At 40.6% G+C, this 18,135-nt stretch overlaps 1 protein-coding gene across 3 annotated transcripts in view; it reads left to right on the forward strand.

The window, feature by feature from the left end:
* The window catches only part of ssh2a (slingshot protein phosphatase 2a), a 30,994-nt gene extending 13,762 nt beyond the window's left edge, over nt 1-17,232 (forward strand). The window contains exons 1-15 of one of the 3 annotated variants that reach the window (XM_067450539.1): nt 3,334-3,467; nt 8,761-8,895; nt 9,256-9,368; nt 10,158-10,222; nt 10,304-10,425; nt 10,500-10,565; nt 10,661-10,726; nt 10,808-11,002; nt 12,380-12,473; nt 12,583-12,711; nt 13,008-13,054; nt 13,152-13,298; nt 13,368-13,568; nt 14,056-14,917; nt 15,609-17,232. In XM_067450539.1, coding sequence (XP_067306640.1) covers nt 10,184-10,222; nt 10,304-10,425; nt 10,500-10,565; nt 10,661-10,726; nt 10,808-11,002; nt 12,380-12,473; nt 12,583-12,711; nt 13,008-13,054; nt 13,152-13,298; nt 13,368-13,568; nt 14,056-14,917; nt 15,609-16,808 — 3,168 coding nt within the window. In that variant the 5' untranslated portion in view covers nt 3,334-3,467; nt 8,761-8,895; nt 9,256-9,368; nt 10,158-10,183 and the 3' untranslated portion in view covers nt 16,809-17,232. Of the gene's footprint in view, nt 1-2,893; nt 3,468-8,760; nt 8,896-9,255; nt 9,369-10,157; nt 10,223-10,303; nt 10,426-10,499; nt 10,566-10,660; nt 10,727-10,807; nt 11,003-12,379; nt 12,474-12,582; nt 12,712-13,007; nt 13,055-13,151; nt 13,299-13,367; nt 13,569-14,055; nt 14,918-15,608 lie in introns of those variants that run through there. The other 2 variants (XM_067450537.1, XM_067450538.1) reach the window with 2 other exon arrangements.
* The last annotated feature ends 903 nt before the right edge of the window (nt 17,233-18,135 follow it).

Here is an 18,135-nt window from a genome sequence, read left to right on the forward strand (position 1 = left end):
ATTTTAACGTAAGACGATGGGTGTGTTGAGCCCATAAACGCGTAGAACCTATGTCATGCATTCACGTGTGTGCCAATTCTGTCTTTGATTTAGATTTTAAGTGTTTACTGTTCACATAAAATTCACTTAGACATGTAGAATAGCGTGCTCTAAAAAAGAAGTCTTAATGGGTTTAAGTGAAAAATCGACCATCTCAATGTTGATTCCCAGCTGTCTGACTTTGTTGAAGTCTTCTCTGCACTGACTGATGTTTATCTATCAAACCCAGACATCTTGTGTTACTGTAGTGTGCCAGGTTCCTCTTTCAAGCCATCATGCAAATGTCTTGATGAGGTTCAGTCATCTACTAAAGGCTTTTATTGAGACATCTACATTGAAATTGCAGTGGTGTGTGTTTAGTTTACAACTCGCCTTGCTTTTAAGTCTCCAAAGATGATGAAAAATAAGATTGAATGAAATAATACGACAGTATGTATAACTTGTCGTGCGAATGAACTCAGTCAGATATTGAGATGAGAGATTTACAGTGCTTGTCACACTGGGCCTTTTTAAACAAGACGGATTTCCCCAATGGTCTACCAAGGTCATCGCCTTTGACAAGAACACAGAAAAAACAGACTGAGTATAGTGATGGGCCAAATATGCGGTTTGCGAAGAATGATCCTTCCCCCCTGAATCAGGAAGTAAACGTTTATCCTTTTTTAAATGTGATTATTGCATACTGCCTGTCAATATTAGTGGCAAAGCCAAGTAATTGACTTGGATTTACATGACTGATGTTTTTTTTTTATTTTATGAATGTCTGTTGTCCTCTAACAAATTATATTGTGACTTCAAAGCTAAAATATCTGTTGACATTCATGATTTCTTTGTTTCAAGGCATGCTATTCATGTGCCTTTTCCACTTTTTATGACAACAAAGGCATTTTTAGGTTTTGCGTGTTCACTTATCCAGGACAGGCCATGGACTAAATTAACTAGAGGCTGAGTATTTTCATCTGTGTGAAACCTTATTGTCTCTCTCCTCTCTGGGAATTCTATCACTCAGACATCAATTGACCAAGGCCTTTGATTATAACATTTGTCTAGAACGTCTTAAATGAACGTAGGGTTAATCTCACAAACCTGTAAAGGAAGTCTTTTTTTTACCTCAAATTTAAATGAAGAAGACAAAGTTAAATGCAAGCCACCACACAAATTAAAAAAATAATAATATTTAAAAATATTTTGTGTTTATCGGTTAGGGGTAGGTGAACACGTATGCGCTGGATGGTAAAAGGGAGTGGGTCCAATAGCATTGGTCTTAAAGAGACATACTTAGTAGAGGGAAGTTTGGATTATTTTACTGACTTGGATCTTTGAATCTCGTTCAGCTAAATGAACAAATGTTTTTCTCAAGTCATTTCGTTATTTCAACAGAATCTGATTAAAATGTTACAGGTTAAAATTTTCAACACATTTATTCTTTTTGGAATAAAAAATAAACTAAAAAAGTTAATGCAGCAATGGCCAAACTTTGAGAAAGAAAATTCATGAATTGCTTAATTTGCTTCAGGCCATGTATGCAGTCTTGGTTCACTTCACCTGCCGATCCGAATCGTTCTTTCTTTTGTCCCCACATTTAATCACGTCTGTTCCCTGGAAAGATTAGCTCACCTCTCATGTCTTTGGGTTCAAGTTGTTAGTTTCGTCATCAGTGTCTGATCTGGGCCATGACAGCCTCTTATATGCAATGCATGCAGTCTGGAAAAAGAACGATTAGTTCATCTCTCGAGTAGGGCTGGGTGGAAAAAAATCGATTTTTCGATTAGGTTGTGAATTAACCAATTTCTCTCTACAACACGGCTGTCATGTCACATGATAAAAGAAAGAGACTCGGACCCGAAGACTCGAGAGATGAACTAATCTTTTCTGTTTCTGCATTCAGCCTATGGGGACTTGAACAAACGACTCGAACCCAAAGACTTAAGATATGAACTAATGTTTTTTATTTTTACGCTGGCTGCAGAGCCTTGTCTATCGGGCTGGGACTTGATGAACGAATGTCTCGAACCTGAAGGCTTGAATTAATCAATTCTGTTTCCTGTACAGAAACTATGGTATGTTGCACATGCGCGGTCAATACAAAATTAACGAATCGCTCCCTGAGACAACTTGTTATTGTCGAGCAAGCGGCAAGCAATTTTTTTTTAGAACTCATTCGTTTACATTATATAAAGCCTTATATTTCTGCATAATTAAGGGAGTAGCCACTTTGAGTGAAGGGTGGATAGTCGTTTATCCGCTGTCTGTTAGTCATTGCGTCACCCCTCTTTGCCCATTTTCTGTATCCGGGCGTGACGCGCGATGATGCGTGGCCAAGATGGCAACGGCCAGCTCGTCTCTACTTTACACTTTAAAACTGCTTTTCAGAATCCATATGGGTGACGTCACGGACACTATGTCTGTATTTTTTTACAGTCTATGTTCTCGTCATATTAAAGATTTGTTCAAAATGAACGAATCATTCATGAACGACACATCATAAATACTCATACTTAAATAAGTCTTAATACTTAAGTATGTGACCTCGACATGTTGTAGATTCACCCATAAACACAATTGATAAAAAGAAGACATAGGAACAGGGGAAAATAAAACATTTAGCAAGCCAGGTTTAAACAGCCTGGCTTGCTAAATGTTTTTATTTCCTCTGATCCTATGTTCTTTTTAAACCTCAGCTATTCATAGAGCCACTTGACTGCTCGTGGAAAACAACTGTCTGATCTAAAAGATGCACTGAAGTGCACTCTGGGCTCGTGATTTCGCAGCTGAGGTCGTATTCCAGCGCTGCGCTGCTCTGCTCTGTGTCCTTGCGCGGGTGTCTAAAGTGTCGGCCGTCTGTGGAGTCCTGCAGTGGACTCTTCCTGAAGCACATGTCAGCAGCTCCTCCTCCCTTCTGTTCAAGCATTAGTGCGCCGCGCCGCAGTTCTTACATACGGAGTTGTGTGCGTGAAGCGGCGCGCCGGCTCATGCCAAAGCAAGTGCACATGTAGAGTTTGTTTTTGTATCTTTATAGGTTTTAGTTTGTTGTTTTATGCTTGTTTAGGGGCAGTGTTTACACTAAACGGTTAACTTTTGGGGACTGTTTTGTTGGTGTTTTTATCAACCACTAACGTTACGCTATTTTAAGGCCACGTTGGTGTCCTTTTAAGGCCTTATGGACGGATCATTTTAAAACTATTTTAGCAGTCGGCAAAGCACCCGATTTAATTAATTTGGGTAGGTTTTTAGTGCTTGGGTAGTATGATGGTTGTAGAGGAGTATATCTGAGGATATCCGGCTCTCTGGTCCTCCGTCATGACCCTGGAGAGTGTGGCGATCACGGAGAGCTCCTCTGCCCGGGGATTCTGCTCCTGCTGCGGGGCAAAAATCATGCCGTACTTCTCCGACAACGCGGTCGCTTCTCAAAACCAGATCAACCAGCTGTGAGTAAAGCTCAACGGTCATGCACCTAGTTGTCATAGATTCCACTATTAATTCGTTAGCCTACTTTTGTTTTTTGCTTTGTTTTTATTACTGCACTGACGCTGATAATCCAGAACAGAACTTTCACACGAATGCAATTTGTGACGGTAAATACACTGCGAAATACTTCTCGTCACATCAATAAGCAGAAGTGGATGTTTCCTAATCCCAAACCTTTGACGTAGCTGTGTTGTGAAAGATGACAGTAGAGACAGATGTGATTTACTACCTGTCGCCGAGATTAATTGATGAGTCGTACAATAACCGCGTCACAGTAGAGTCATGGACATATTTTAATTGTGTATCTTCCAGTAGGCTTCCAGCGCGCTATGTAATGGCATATTTTAGATGTAGTAGGTAATATTTAGTGTTTTATGTTTGTATGATTAATATGCAAAATATATACATTACCGCTCAGAAATGGGATTGGCAACTCAAGTTAAAGTACAGAGCTTTTCACAATACATATTGTTTCAAAGCAGCTTAACTGAACATAGGCTACTTGTTTCAATGTTACAATTTAGGAAGTATTGTTATCTGTTAGATTAAAAAGTCTCTTATGCTCATCAAGGCTGCATTTTTATTTGATTAAAAATACAGTAAAACATGGTAATACTGTGAAATATTTCAATTAAACCTTTTCTCTTTTTTTCATGTGACGCTAAACTGAATGTTCAGCATCATTAATTCAGTCTTCAGTGTCATACAATCCTTCAGAAATCATTCTAATATAATGATTTATTGTTTTTTTTAATATTATCAATGTTGAAAACAGTTGTGCTGCTTTTATATTTTTTTGAAACCATAGTGTTTCTCAAGATTCTCTGATGAATGGAGAGTTCAAAGAACAGCATTTGGAATATAAATTATTTGTAACAAATTTCATAACTTTCAGAATTGTAATGCATCCTTGCTCAACAAAAATATTTATTTAAAAAAGCTGTTTCTGACCACAAACATTTGAATGGTAGGCATTATTGTAATTACACTGCAGAATTACAGAGCCCCTAAAGGGACAAAAAGAACAACAATTAATTGACAATGCTTTTGCATTCTCACAAATGTTTTGCGTTGTCCTGAGAAACTTTGGGAATGCTAAGTTTCTCAGTTAGTGTTTTTACAGTTTTTACTTTGTGATCTTTATTTGAGTTGAGACTGATCACAGTGCGATTCAGGAAGTGGTTTGAAACCCATACAAAAGATGTGACTTAAGTTCTGCAAAATGTTGCTTTCAGTATTAGTGTCATCAAAAATGTGAACTTGCTTATAATTAGCATATTGGAGATATGATTTATATCTATTTACAAACACAGCGTATGTGGCCAAGGGTGAATGTGGTGTGCGTATCCCATCAGATAGCAATCCAATCGACCAAGGTTCATGAAGTAACCAAGTGTACATATCTGGAGATAGAAAGCGAGGTGAAATCTTTTGATGGCTGACCCACATGGTAGCTCTAGATGTTTTTGGACTCTCCGCAACATCCACAGTTGGAGGTTTTGGTTTTTGCAAGATGCCAGCATAGATTATGAAAATCGCATGGTGGATATCATAACAAACCTAACTGAAGCTAAACGTAGCTCTTGCGTCAGCTTGAATTTGATTTGAATGAGGTTCTCTCTCGTTTTTGCATATGTTGTTTGGGTTTGCTGTTTTACCCTGATAGGTAACATGTTTCGACCACATATTTTGCATATGTCCAAGACTCCAGACGGCTTGAAACTTCCAAATAAACTGCATGTGCTAAATCCAATTTGCTGTACTCGCACCAGACTGTGAAATCTTCTGAGTCAGGCCTAAACTCCAGTCGATTGGTTTCTTTCATGTTTCAGTGCATAGAGCAGAGATAAACAACTGTTTTTAGACTAAGCAGTCATCTGACTTTAGTCAATAGTGTTACATCATCATTCGTTTATTCTCTTATACATAGGAATCAGTACTGATGTTATTTATAATAGGAAAGACTTGATCATTGGGGTGGAGATCTGTTTTATCTTGCAAACCAACAGTAGATAATGGGGAATTTAATTTTTAGTGAACCTTAATCCAGTTAATTTTTGAATCTGTCAGATAGGGCAGATGATACCTGATAGGAATCACCATGATAATAATATTTAAGCTTATAAAAAAACTTCATTACTCCTCATTCACTGCCAAGGCAAACAGAGCTAAGAATAGGCCTGTGTTTGTCAGTGAGCTTTAATGATTAACCATGGGAAATTACAGGTGTGGGATACTGGAAGGAAGTTGAGTAGTGTGTTGTCATATGCATTGAGAAACTGAATTGCTGTACTTACCTTTACTTCAAACAATCAGTGACGTAGAGAAGCGCATGTTTTTTCCAGCTTTCAAGTCAAGTATGCACTTGATACTGGTTGGTATCATCATAAGGAAATCTGGTGGAGTTTGCTATTCTGTTGAAATACAGGACATAATTGGTTTGGTAAAATCTATTCATTCTAAGTACACTGAGTTAGTGTTGAAAGAAACCTCAAAACCAGCTGAGATCATTTTTTTGAACTCCCATGTTCATTTGGAGTATTTGAACTATTATCTAACTTTCAAACTGACTTTCATCTCAGTCAAGCAATGTTTATGGGTAGAAATTATGTATTAAAACAAACCTGAATTGTGAACTGGATTCAGATTCAGTGACATTTTACAGTCTTTATTTATTTATACCATTTAAGTACCATTTTATGTGTTTGTATGTTTTCGTTTTATTATAATTTTATGTACTTTTTGTAATTTTTATTACTTTTTTAAAATACATTTCAGTTTAGTTTGAGGCATTTTAGTTCTTCAATTTAAACTTATTTCAGTTAGCTGCAAATACATCATTTTTAAGTGTAAGTTTTTTACTTGATGTTTTTATTTTATTTCAGCTTTGTCAATTACCAAAACACGTTTTTGTTTTATTTGGGTCATATAAAATAATGAACAGGCTATTTAATTTGAGCTTGTAAGGCGTACAAACAACACTTTCTCGTAGCTAAGCAACTCCTTTTGTTAGGAAAAAAAAACTTAATTGACTTCATTTGTACTAAACTAATCCAATCCTTTTTGTACTCTAAACGCTTAGATAAAACATTGTTCAAAATGTAAATATTTTATGTGTATGATTTAAGTTAATCCATTTCATAGTTCACAGATGTTTCTTCTCTGGATTGACCCTCCAGATTCCCTCCTATTTTCCTAACCGGTCAACCATGTGGACCAATTAGAAAGCTTGACTGTGAACTAGAATAGAGTCTCGGCGTCTAGGCCTGTAGTGTCAAAGTTTTGTTCTAGTGTTTGTCCTCATTTGGGTTTTCCAAACATGTCTCTGTTAGTGGCAAGGGGCCTAATTTGTATTTCAGAAGGTGACAATTCCATCTCCTGCTTTCACTCTGAATCTTTATCTGGCCTGAATTTAAAAGGCCTTCGGCCTGGGCCTATATTTATCCCTTCCCTAGTGGGAGAGTGACTAATATGGCCAGGGACAGGTGGGGGTCAGGCATCTTTGAGCTTGTTGCATGGCTCTCAACGGCCCCTTACATAGTTATGATTGTGTCTGTGCCCTAACAAGTACAGTCCAGCGCTTCATGCCAAAAGATGACCCTCCCACCCTCTTTTCTCTCTCTCTCTGCCTAAGCTGTCTCTAGATGAGCACAGGCAGGTTGTCTATTTCCTCTGTCTGAACTATCTGGATTCTTTTCTTTTTTGTGTGTGTGTGTGTGTGTGTATGTGCGTATGCCCTTACATGTCTGCTTCAGTGAAATGCCAGTAGGTGGAAATTGCATCACATGGCCCTGGTGCTCTCTCCGCTCCCTGAACACGGATACTGCACTACTTGTGCTGCAAAAACCAGCCCGGCGACAGTGTCCCGTGTCATATTCTTGACGCGTCACTAAAGTGCTGTCTGCACCCATGGTGCTAAAGCTTTTGGAATTCAGCAGACCACATTTTGCAACAACAAAAAAAGTTTTATGCAGAAGATTTAAAGGGGTTGTATATAACCCTTTTTGATTTATAAAAGCAGAGCTAAAAACTTGTTTGTTAGTCAAAGTAAAGCTTTTATAGATAACAGGCCCAGAAAACGAACGTTTGTGAAGCCCCATCTCTTCTAAGTTTACTTTCAAGTCTTTGGCCCGTCACGTCCATCAAAACCGAGTGTTCAGGAGAGAGCCTCAAAACCAGTGTAGAAAATAGCCTATTACTTATTAGTTATGATTTTTTTGAATGTAAAAACCACACAAACATCATTAGTTGACCTCAGACAACAGTATAAAAAATTAAAAAAGCCAGTTCATGTTTAATACAGTAATATGTTTGATCACCTTTAATACTCCTTTAATAATAGATTACATGAAATATATATTTTTTTTAAATGAACTTGGCTCTCTGCAGTACAAACAGTTGACCTGACTAAAAATGGTGAAAAACTAATGATTGTATTTATATTTTGACTTTAAAGTGTGATTCTCTTGTATATGTCAGCTGCTCATGTAGAATGATTGTTTAGAGGTCAGTCCACAATCTTATCACACCCTGATGCTCTTTGAAGTCAAGTAGTTTGCATATTTTCTGCTGTCTTGCACAAAATTACAATATTTTGTCCAAAGTGATCTTCCAGCTGTCATGTTTGGTTACATGAGATGATATACAGTAGCTACCAACACTGTAAAAGTCCATCAGCATTCATTCACTCTGCTGTTTATTTTTAGGGGTGTAAAATTAGCCACGACCCTGTATCAGCCTGCAGCCCATATCACCTCATATGCTGATAGATGATGCTCAGATCATGAAAGTGCAAAGTGCAGAGCATGAAAAGAGTCTGTGCACTATATTCTCATTTTCTTTCTCTTTCTTGCTCCTGTTGTCTAAAAAAAACCTTATACTCCACAAAGCAGTTTTCTGATGGTCAGGGTTTGGTCAATGTTCTATAATTTTTCTAATTTGTTTTAAAACGTGTTTTGTTTTCCAGTTCCTAATAAACGTAAGATTTTCTGGTTGTTTTTTTGGTGGTTAGTAAGTGTTCATTTTGGACCCTTGGGTCGACTTTAAAAGAGAGAGAGACCATGAGATTGAGACAAAAACTGAGTTTTGTAAAGAGTACAGGAAACAGCTGGGTCAGAGGTGACTGGGATGTGGGAAATGAGCTCAGCTGGGTCTGATGTTTTTTTTCTTTGTTTTTATTTGGGGAGTGACTGCCCCGGGCTTCTTACGGTTCCCTCAATCTGCAATCCTTCCTCCCCCAAAACGCTGAGACAGAGGGCTGGTGTTTCCGCAGAATTACCCAGATTCCACAGAAGTTACTCCGAGGGTGCTTTTCGGCGTAAGATGTGGAAAGTCCAAAGCCTGTGCCATGTGATACAGGAGCAACGGTTTATGAGACCTCTAGTCACTGTAAGTGTCGAGATGAAGGTGGTGCTTCGTAATGACAGCTGTTACGGGCTCAAACGTCTCCCAGATCTGTAACTGAGCCACTGCAGCATGAGCCCCTTTACATAGTTTAGAAATGTCACTTTGAGGTCTGAGATTGAGCCTCTTAATGTACTGATAGTACAAGTGCTCAAACGCAGATGTGAATGCTTGGTGGTCCTGTTATACCAATTTGGCGTGTGCTTTTGCGTCACTGTAACAATTACTTCCAGAAATCAAATGTCTGTGCCGTTTAAAGTGTTGACTATTTAACTAGCTTTTACTGTTTTAATATATGTCTTTGCTTTTTTCTCTCTCTGTCTCTGTCACTGTTCTTGTCATCAGCATCAGCGAGAACTTCCTAACCGTCAAAGGTGCCGCTCTCTTCCTCCCCCGGGGAAATGGCTCCTCCTCTTCTTCATCACCCCGCATCACACAGCGGCGGAACAAACACACAGGTATGAAACCGCACAATAGGTTCTCTTGATGCTGTTCATTGTGTGATTCTCTCTGACGGTCAGATGCAACTTGGCATACGTTATGGAATCTGTTTCTCCTGTTTTCAATTTTATATCGAACTGGTCCAGTTGGCAATGCATAAGACTGTCCTTGATGAAGGATTTTGTCACCTCAGGAATATTTGTGTGCATGCATTTGCATGTATGTTGTTGATAAACATACTGCTGTGCCTGAAAATAGAAAGCATTGATTTCATTGAGACCCATTAGCTTACAGGAATGCATAAGGGGCCCTAGGGACCGTCAGTCATTATATAATACAGTATGCAGTAGTACCGACTTTATTCATCTTTATTTGGCTTCAATATTTAAACAAAAAAATAAGAACAAAATAATTGTATGATATACAGTGGCCCGGAGAAGTACTTGACACTTATGCCACACAATAAATTGAATGAATATTATTGCAAAATATCCAACTAAGTGGTATTTATTTTAAATAAAGTTTATAAGCACAGTTTTCAATGAAATTGTTTAAAAAAGAGCAATTAGATTAGCCCTCTATGCAACTTCTATTAGCCATTCTTTTTAACTCTCCAAGTCTCCAATTGGTTTAATATTTATATTCATGATTTACAAACCCAAGCCAATCTAACACTAGCCAGACAAGGAACATGTCTTGTATGGGGGGGGGAAGTGAAACTGACCTCTGGGTAATTTCACTGTAGCATGCAAATGTCACGGCCTTATTATCTGGGAAGTTTATGGTTGTTATTGGTTTTCTCACAGGTGATCTTCAGCAGCATTTGCAGACCATGTTCACCCTGCTGCGCTCAGAGGATACAATCCGCCTGGTAACTACCATCATCCAGACCTAATTCATCAAACCACAGGCATCAGAATGCTAATAGTCTCTGATTCGGTCTCTATCACAGGCTGTCCGCTTGGAGAGCGCCTACAACCTACGTACACGGTATATGGTGATCGTCTCCACCAATGGTAGACAGGACACAGAAGAAAGTGTGGTGCTGGGAATGGATTTCAGTGATTCAGACCGGTCAGTATAAGTTCATTAGCAGTTTTTCATGTTGAAGGTGGTGCTCATAACATGTGATGATGTGTTTCCTGTAGCGCTTGCACAGTTGGCCTGGTTTTACCCTTGTGGAGCGATACACTTATACACTTGGATGGAGACGGGTGAGGCATAACATGCATGCACAGGGTAGTTCTGCATTTTTAAGCAAAACTTTCATTGTGTATTCAGACTAAAAGTGAGGTTTTCCTCTCATTAGTGGCTTCAGTGTGTCCACCGTTAACCGAGTCCATGTCTTCAAACCAGTCTCAGTGCAGGCCATGTGGTGAGTGTCTAAAAGACAGTTTTTATTACCTTCGTATTTTATGTAAGGTTAATGTATTTTCTCTCTTGCAAATACTCTTAGGTCAGCTTTGCAGTCCCTGCATAAGGTTTGTGAGGTGGCCCGATGTCATAACTACTACCCCGGTAGTCTCTTCTTGACCTGGGTCAGTTACTATCAGAGCTGTGTGTCCTCCGACCAGCACTGCATCAATGAGTGGAACGCCATGAGAGACGTGCAGTCCCATCGTGCAGACTCACCCGTGCTGTTCACTGATGTGTGAGTAATGTTTTCATCATTGATAATAGAAAACGAATTGAAAAATCTTAACAACCCCAAACCTTCGAACATGCATGGTGTTGTGGAAATGGGGTTCAGAGTCCTTATGAAACAAGGCTATTGTTATTGTGCTTTCCATATTTAGGGCCAGGTTGATGTTGTTTACAAAACTTGAGTTCTCATATAGTTAATAGGGGTGGATTGCAGTGTTTGGGTTGTAAATCAGTTCTTGTTCTTTGGAAAAGTAAGACATGTGCTTGCACAGACGCAAAGTTCATTCATATAGGTCAAGATTGCTAGTTGCATCAGAGTAAGACAAGGAGGCATGGTGTTACCTGAATAGATTGATGTGTTTTTGCCAAATCAATGAGACGAACTCTAACTTCTTAGATGTGCAGCGGCCTGATGGTGTAATCCATGTTGTTGCTTGGTCTGCTAGGGGGAATTTCCCCTCAGTTGGAGGCATGCACGCGTACATGTGTTTTTAACATGCACAGCTTCAGCCTCTTGCTTTTTATAGCCCCACGCTGAGGCAGAGTGATTTACAGTCGGAAAAATGGGCGAGATGGGTAGATAGACTGGTGGATGGATGGAAACAGGTGGTTTGAGAAGGGGAGTGAAAATTGGCCATCTAGTATACACTTTGGACACCGTGACCCTACAAGAGGGCAATGAGGTTGAGCCATAGAGATGATGTTTTCCTCGAGAGGTGAGAGGTTTTTAGGGAAGCGGATCTGTTCTTTTTATACGTCCTGTAAAATGGTGCCCATTGAATGCATCTGAATTAGGTTAACTGAGAGAGCTTAAGTGTTGTCTCCATGACTTTTTGCATGGATATACACAGGAACATAATGGGATTATTATTCCAAACACTGTCACTTTTTTTCCCAAGGAGCCGTTTTCATGAAAGGTCAATCAAGCTGGCATGTGTAAATGTCTTAATTTCCTGCATAGGGGCTCTTCACCCCTGGAATTGTTGCCCTTGTGCACACAGCCACTAGCTGAGGGTGTTGACCTACATTTTGCAGTATTTTAAGGTTGCTGGTAGTGATTAAGAAAACAGTGTAGTCCCCTGGGAGCCAATCAGTGCCTTGTGTTGGTATCAGTGAAAAGAGAGTTGTCCCGTGGTGAACCCAATACCAGAGCTCTAGCGATGACGCACGTTTACCATTAATATTTGCACATACTGCAGCTGAGTTAGGATTTAATTTCAAATAGTTTGTTTAATTTAAACAAAGGCTTTGTTTTGAAGTCTCTGGTTTTTGTAGCTCTACTTGAACAATACCACACAGACACACAAAGAATCATACGAGGTGAGACACACCTCACATTAAGGCCAAACTGTTTGATTTATGATTCTGGGTTTCATGCATACAGGCCAACTGAGAGGGAACGCACAGAGAGGCTGATTAAGACCCGTTTGAGAGAGATCATGATGCAGAAGGACCTGGAGAATGTTACTTCAAAAGAGGTACAAACATCCATTGTGCATATAGTGCACCCACCAAAATCTGAATGTCTTAAATGATACCAGCAGATCTTGAGGTAACATGTATTGGATAATAACTTTTTTTCTTTAGATTCGGACGGAGCTAGAGATGCAGATGGTTTGCAACCTGCGAGAGTTCAAGGAGTTCATTGATAATGAGATGATTGTCATTCTGGGCCAGATGGACAGCCCCACCGAGATCTTTGATCATGTCTATCTGGTTGGTCTCCTACCCAATTGTCTATAACTCTCAATGTAAAGGAATAATCTCCTACAGACATTAGGACAGGGTGTTCAATACTGTTCCTGAAGGGCTACTGTCCTATAGAGTTTAGCTATAACCCCAGTTAAACACACCTGAACCAGCTAATCAAGGTCTTCAGGCATACTTCAAAACTTCCATGCAGGTGTGTTAGGGCAAGTTCTCTTTAGTACATTGGCCCTCCAGGAGCAGGTGTGGACAACCCTGTTTCAGGAGCAACAACCGTAATGTTTAATTTCTGTTTATTTTTCCAGGGTTCAGAGTGGAATGCCTCTAACCTCGAGGAGCTCCAGAACAGCGGGTTAGTGATGCTGTTATTCCAGGCCACTGTTTTTAAACGAATACATCCGCTCGGCTGTATGCATTCATTGTTAATTTTACCACCCCCACTTCCTCAGAGTTCGCTACATCCTGAATGTGACGCGAGAGATTGATAATTTCTTCCCCGGGCTTTTCGAGTATCACAACATCCGAGTGTATGACGAGGAGGCCACAAACCTCTTGGAATATTGGAATGACACCTACAAGTTCATTTCCAAAGCCAAGTAAGTAGAAAAACTGGCTTCTTAAGTTCCGGTCCTTCAATGGTGTTTCACCAAACTTTTGCGATCCAGGAAAGCTGGGGTGAAGTGTTTGGTACACTGTAAGATGGGAGTGAGTCGTTCTGCCTCCACCGTCATTGCATATGCTATGAAGGAGTATGGCTGGGACCTGGAGAGAGCCTTTGACCATGTGAAAGAACGACGCACTGTCACCAAACCAAACCCGTCATTCATGAAGCAGCTGGAAGAATACCAGGGTATCCTGCTAGCCAGGTACGGGCCATGCATACAGAGCTTGAGGTCAAATGCTTATTCAAATTTCTTTAAATCGCACACACCCTTACCTTTTGAATGAAGAGCCAAAGAATAGCCTTACTGATACACATTGACCTTAGGATTAAATGTAATACTATTGCTCTAAAAATAAAAGGACAACCGAGACCAAGTTTGGAGTTTCCCATTGAGTAAATGCTACTGTATTTTGACCCAATGGCATTGAGTTTCGTCGTCATTGTCATCCAACGCATGTGTATTACGCTGGTCTCTCCACATTCCTTTTGTTGTGCAGCTTTTGCTGTCATACTTGCTTTCATGTTTGTATTCAAATTCACACACCCAAAGCTAATTGTATGGTTAAAATATTGGTCACCTCCCTTAGTGATTCACCTGACATTTCATGTTTCTACCACATTGATGAATGACGCTCCTCTGACACACTTGTCTTTTTTTTTCTTTTTCTCTTGGTTGCTTATTCCTCCAGCAAACAGAGGCATAACAAGCTGTGGCGTTCCCACTCAGATAGTGATCTTTCGGAGGGTCACGAGATGCTGTGCAAGGCACCTTGCTCCTTGGACCGCTCTGACCCACATAACAACAATGGTCCTTCTTCCATACAGCAGATGCTGGGCATTGCTGTGCTAGATGCCCTGGGCAACACCTGTATCAAATCGGTTGAGTCGCTCACTGAGCTGGCACGTGAGGACCCCTTCCTTCCGCCTCGCCCCAGACAACGAGCAGCTACAGTGGTGCCTGAGCAGAATATGGCAAAGAACTCTCGTAAGAACCTTGCAGTGAGCGAGCCTGTCACTTGTCGCCGCCACCCTCCTCCTTCTCTACACGTTCCCGCTCCTCTTTCACCAGACGAGAGCGAGGGCGATACAACTCCAGACCTCGGCATCCAGTCGTCTCACCAAGTGCCTGAGCCAAAAACAGATACTGTTGAGTTGTCCCCCGACACGCCTCATCAAAATGACTCTTATCAAGTGTCACAAAGCTTAGAACTGTGTTTGGAAAGTGCTGTCAGTAAAGATGAAGAGAATTTGCCTCCTCGGAGCACGCCCGAGGCTGACAGCCCCTTAGGAGCCGCTTCAATTCCTGAGCTGGACTCCAGTGACGATAACAACAACCCTAATGCTGCAGATCTGGGAGGAGCTGGTGACTCTGTGAATGCTGGCGCTTCCCGCCTTAGCACAGATAGCATTGACTTCTTTAGTGCCAGAGAGAAATTCCTCTGCTTGTCCCAGGACAGTCAATCTCGCTCATTTTCCGAAATGACCGCTGTGCGGCCACCTCAATCCAGATGCTCCCCTCCCTTGGATAATCCCAGTGAGGAAGCGGATAAGGTAAGAGTTTGCACTCAATTCAAAGATCATTGCACTTCCTGATTTGTAATGCTGAAAGATAAATGATAAAACATGAATGGAATTACTCATTCTAAAAGTAAAGATACAGAAAATGTATAGAAGTGATACCAGTACAATACTGCCTCATGCTGGTGTAAACCTTAGTTGCACTTAGAGAGACAGTTCACCCAGAAATGAAATTCTGTCATCATTTACTCGCGCCCATCATGTTGTTCAAAAGTTGCATGACTTACTTTCTTCTGTGGAATACAAAATTACAAAATTTAGGCTTTCAAGCTCTAAAAAACTTTGAGTCTCTAAAGCTTTGCCTAAGGAATGAACCAAATTTTAAGTTATAGCAAAAATGTCCTTTATGCTGTAGCTTCAGAAGACTGAATATGAAAGGAGGGTGTTATGGACTTGGACTTACTTTTATGATGATTCTCTGTAAAGTGTGGAAGTTGAAAGTTGTAGTCCCCTGGCACTTTTGGGGATTTGTGAACTGTGGAAGAGTGTTAAGGGTGCTTAAATGATGATGAAATTATAGTTTTTGGGTGAACCATTTTGTTAATGTGGTAACATTTATGTTAACGTGATAAGCTCTCTTTATTAAGAATGAAATGTAACAACAAGGTTATGAAAAAAATAGGCTGCCTTTTTTAATCAGTATTTTCTCTTTTCTCCTCCCTAGTGCCACGCTCACTCAGAGACCAATAGCGATGCAGTGCCCCACCCCCCTCACCATGACAACAGCGTGTGTGTGCGTCATATAGTTACTGAACTGGAATCCATATCACACACCAGCAGTCCACAACTGGCACGCAACCCCCCTCAAACTGTAACTCTGGAGGAGGCGGATGAGCAAATGGCTTCACCTCCTCACTCTCCCTCCGACAGGCCCTCGGGATCTGTGCGGCGGGCCACCGAGCAGTTGGAGATTATACTACGTCAGGGTCAAGAGGTTCCTCGCTCTCCTCTTCCTTCCCCTTGTTTGGACTGTTCTGAACCGCAGTTGTTCTCCGATAAGCCAGAGGGCACTGAAGTCCTGACCTGCACTGAGTCTCAAAAGACAACAGATGGAAAAGTTGGCAACCCCAAAGTGCTTGATGATGAGGACTCTGGTATAATCCCTGATCCTTCCTTCTCACTGTATCTTGAAGGGAGCGTTTCGGTGGAGGCTGACCAGATCACTTTGAACCCCACTCTTGATCCCAGCTCTGGTTCTTCCTCTATGCTGTGGCTTGAAGGCGTGACCGAGCTGGAGACGGATGTAGATGACCCATTGAGGCCCCAATTCCGGCTAACACGCAGCAATGAGGACTTGCAGAAGATCCAGGAGACTCTCCGAGAGCTCCAGGCGTTTTTATACGAGGCTGGAGGGCTGGGGGTCTGCACTGGACAAGTCGAGGAGAACCAGCCACTCAAGGGCCAGAGGAACTCAGTAGATGAGGAGCAACGTTTGGAACCAAAAGCACCTGCGGTGTGGCAGAGAGCCATGGAAATCGAGGCCCGCATCAGACAAGCCGGTCTTACTCCTCCCTCACTCATGAAACGCTCTGCCTCACTTGCTAAACTTGACCAGCTTGAGCTGTCTACAAACGACTTGAATGACTGGGACTTCCATCCAGCTATCACAGGGTTTCATCAACCGTCTTCCTCTTTATCCACCTTTCACTCCTTACCACTGACCCACAGCCATGATGACCCCCATAAGAAGCAGCGTGTTCTACCTCAGAGCCCTTCCACCCCTGATTCCGCCGTTCATTTAATAGAGGCGGACAGGACTGAAGCCACGTCCACACGACAACATGTAAAGACTCATCCCGTTCGCCGTTTCCGCAAAGCGGCAGACAAGAAAAAGACAGTCACGGTTTTGTACAACACCATGTGACCATTACTGAAGTTTCACATGCTGATTTTGTCGGCGTGAAGGACTATCTCAGACTGCAACCAATTCAAATTTCAGTGAAATCTAAGCTAAATTTGTACTCTAAAGATGTATGCTACTGTAGGTGCGAATGAGAACGTGTGTCAGTGAGTGAGTGAGTGTCAGAATCTTTCAGGTAGCAACTCAAACAAGAGGGTTGTTCTTAAAACATGCACTTTACTCGCTTGTGTTTCTTTTTTTATGGTTTTATTTTTTTTAGATAGTATTTTTATTTGAGTATTTTTGCACTGGCTTGAACGGTAGAGTTTACCGTGTGTCTTGACAGCATGTGGAGTCATGATTCTTTTTGAAACCAAGGTAAACTTTATCTACTTTTTTTATCCTGTGCTTTAGCTGTGACTTATAAAATAAAACTGCACTATTTTAATTTATTTTGTCAAATTCTTTGTCTTTTACTTTGTATACAGGTCAATAAATCAAATATTTAATCACTTAATGTTAGGCTTGTATAAGTTTTTAGGATTGGCATATTTCAAACTGCATTTGTAATTTTAGAGGCAATGATGTTGATGAATGATAATAAGAATAATAACCAACTAATAATTTGATATGATAGTTTATTATTATAATTTATCATCAGCATCATCTGAAATGGGATGTTTTACAGTGCAATTTGCTGTTTGAACAACAGCGCCACAGTGTGGCAAAGAGCTGTACTGCACTGTGATGTAATGTATTGTGTGTGGTGTTGGAATTGTCGCCTGTGCAGTGTGCACAAGCATTATTTTAACAGTCTGCATTCTTTTAATTTGTAATTCACCAAAAACCAAGCAAGTGAAGGCACTATAGTAATGTTTTCATGCATTATGCAAGCTGATAATTTAAAATTTTATAGACAGTTCATTAAAACCCTAAAAAGTAGCCTAACTTGTAACATCTTAAGCAGGTCATTGTGCTGCTTTTCTGTTTTGTTTCTTTCTTCTTTTTTTCGTTAATGAGCAAACAAGCCCCTTGACAGAGAAACAGAATTGTAAACAGTCTGTTTCACCAAAGTCCATTTTTAGCTCCGTCTGGGATCAGTGGCTATTATGTTTGAATATTCTTTTCATAGTACATGCACCGACTGACTCTGATTAATTTTATTCATTGGGGTTGACTCATCACTTAGCTAAAACTTCCTCTAGACTGCTGATTCATTCTGGAAACAGCACGGCGATGCTTAAAACACTCCCACGGTAGTCCCAAAATAATCGTGGGAATGAAGGTGTTTGAAGCCTTTGGCAAATGACACGAAGCAAATTCTTTGAATATCTTACTTGATGATGGTAAA

The sequence above is a fragment of the Pseudorasbora parva genome, chromosome 8 (genome assembly GCF_024679245.1).
Source record: "Pseudorasbora parva isolate DD20220531a chromosome 8, ASM2467924v1, whole genome shotgun sequence".
Taxonomy (NCBI): Eukaryota; Metazoa; Chordata; class Actinopteri; order Cypriniformes; family Gobionidae; genus Pseudorasbora; species Pseudorasbora parva.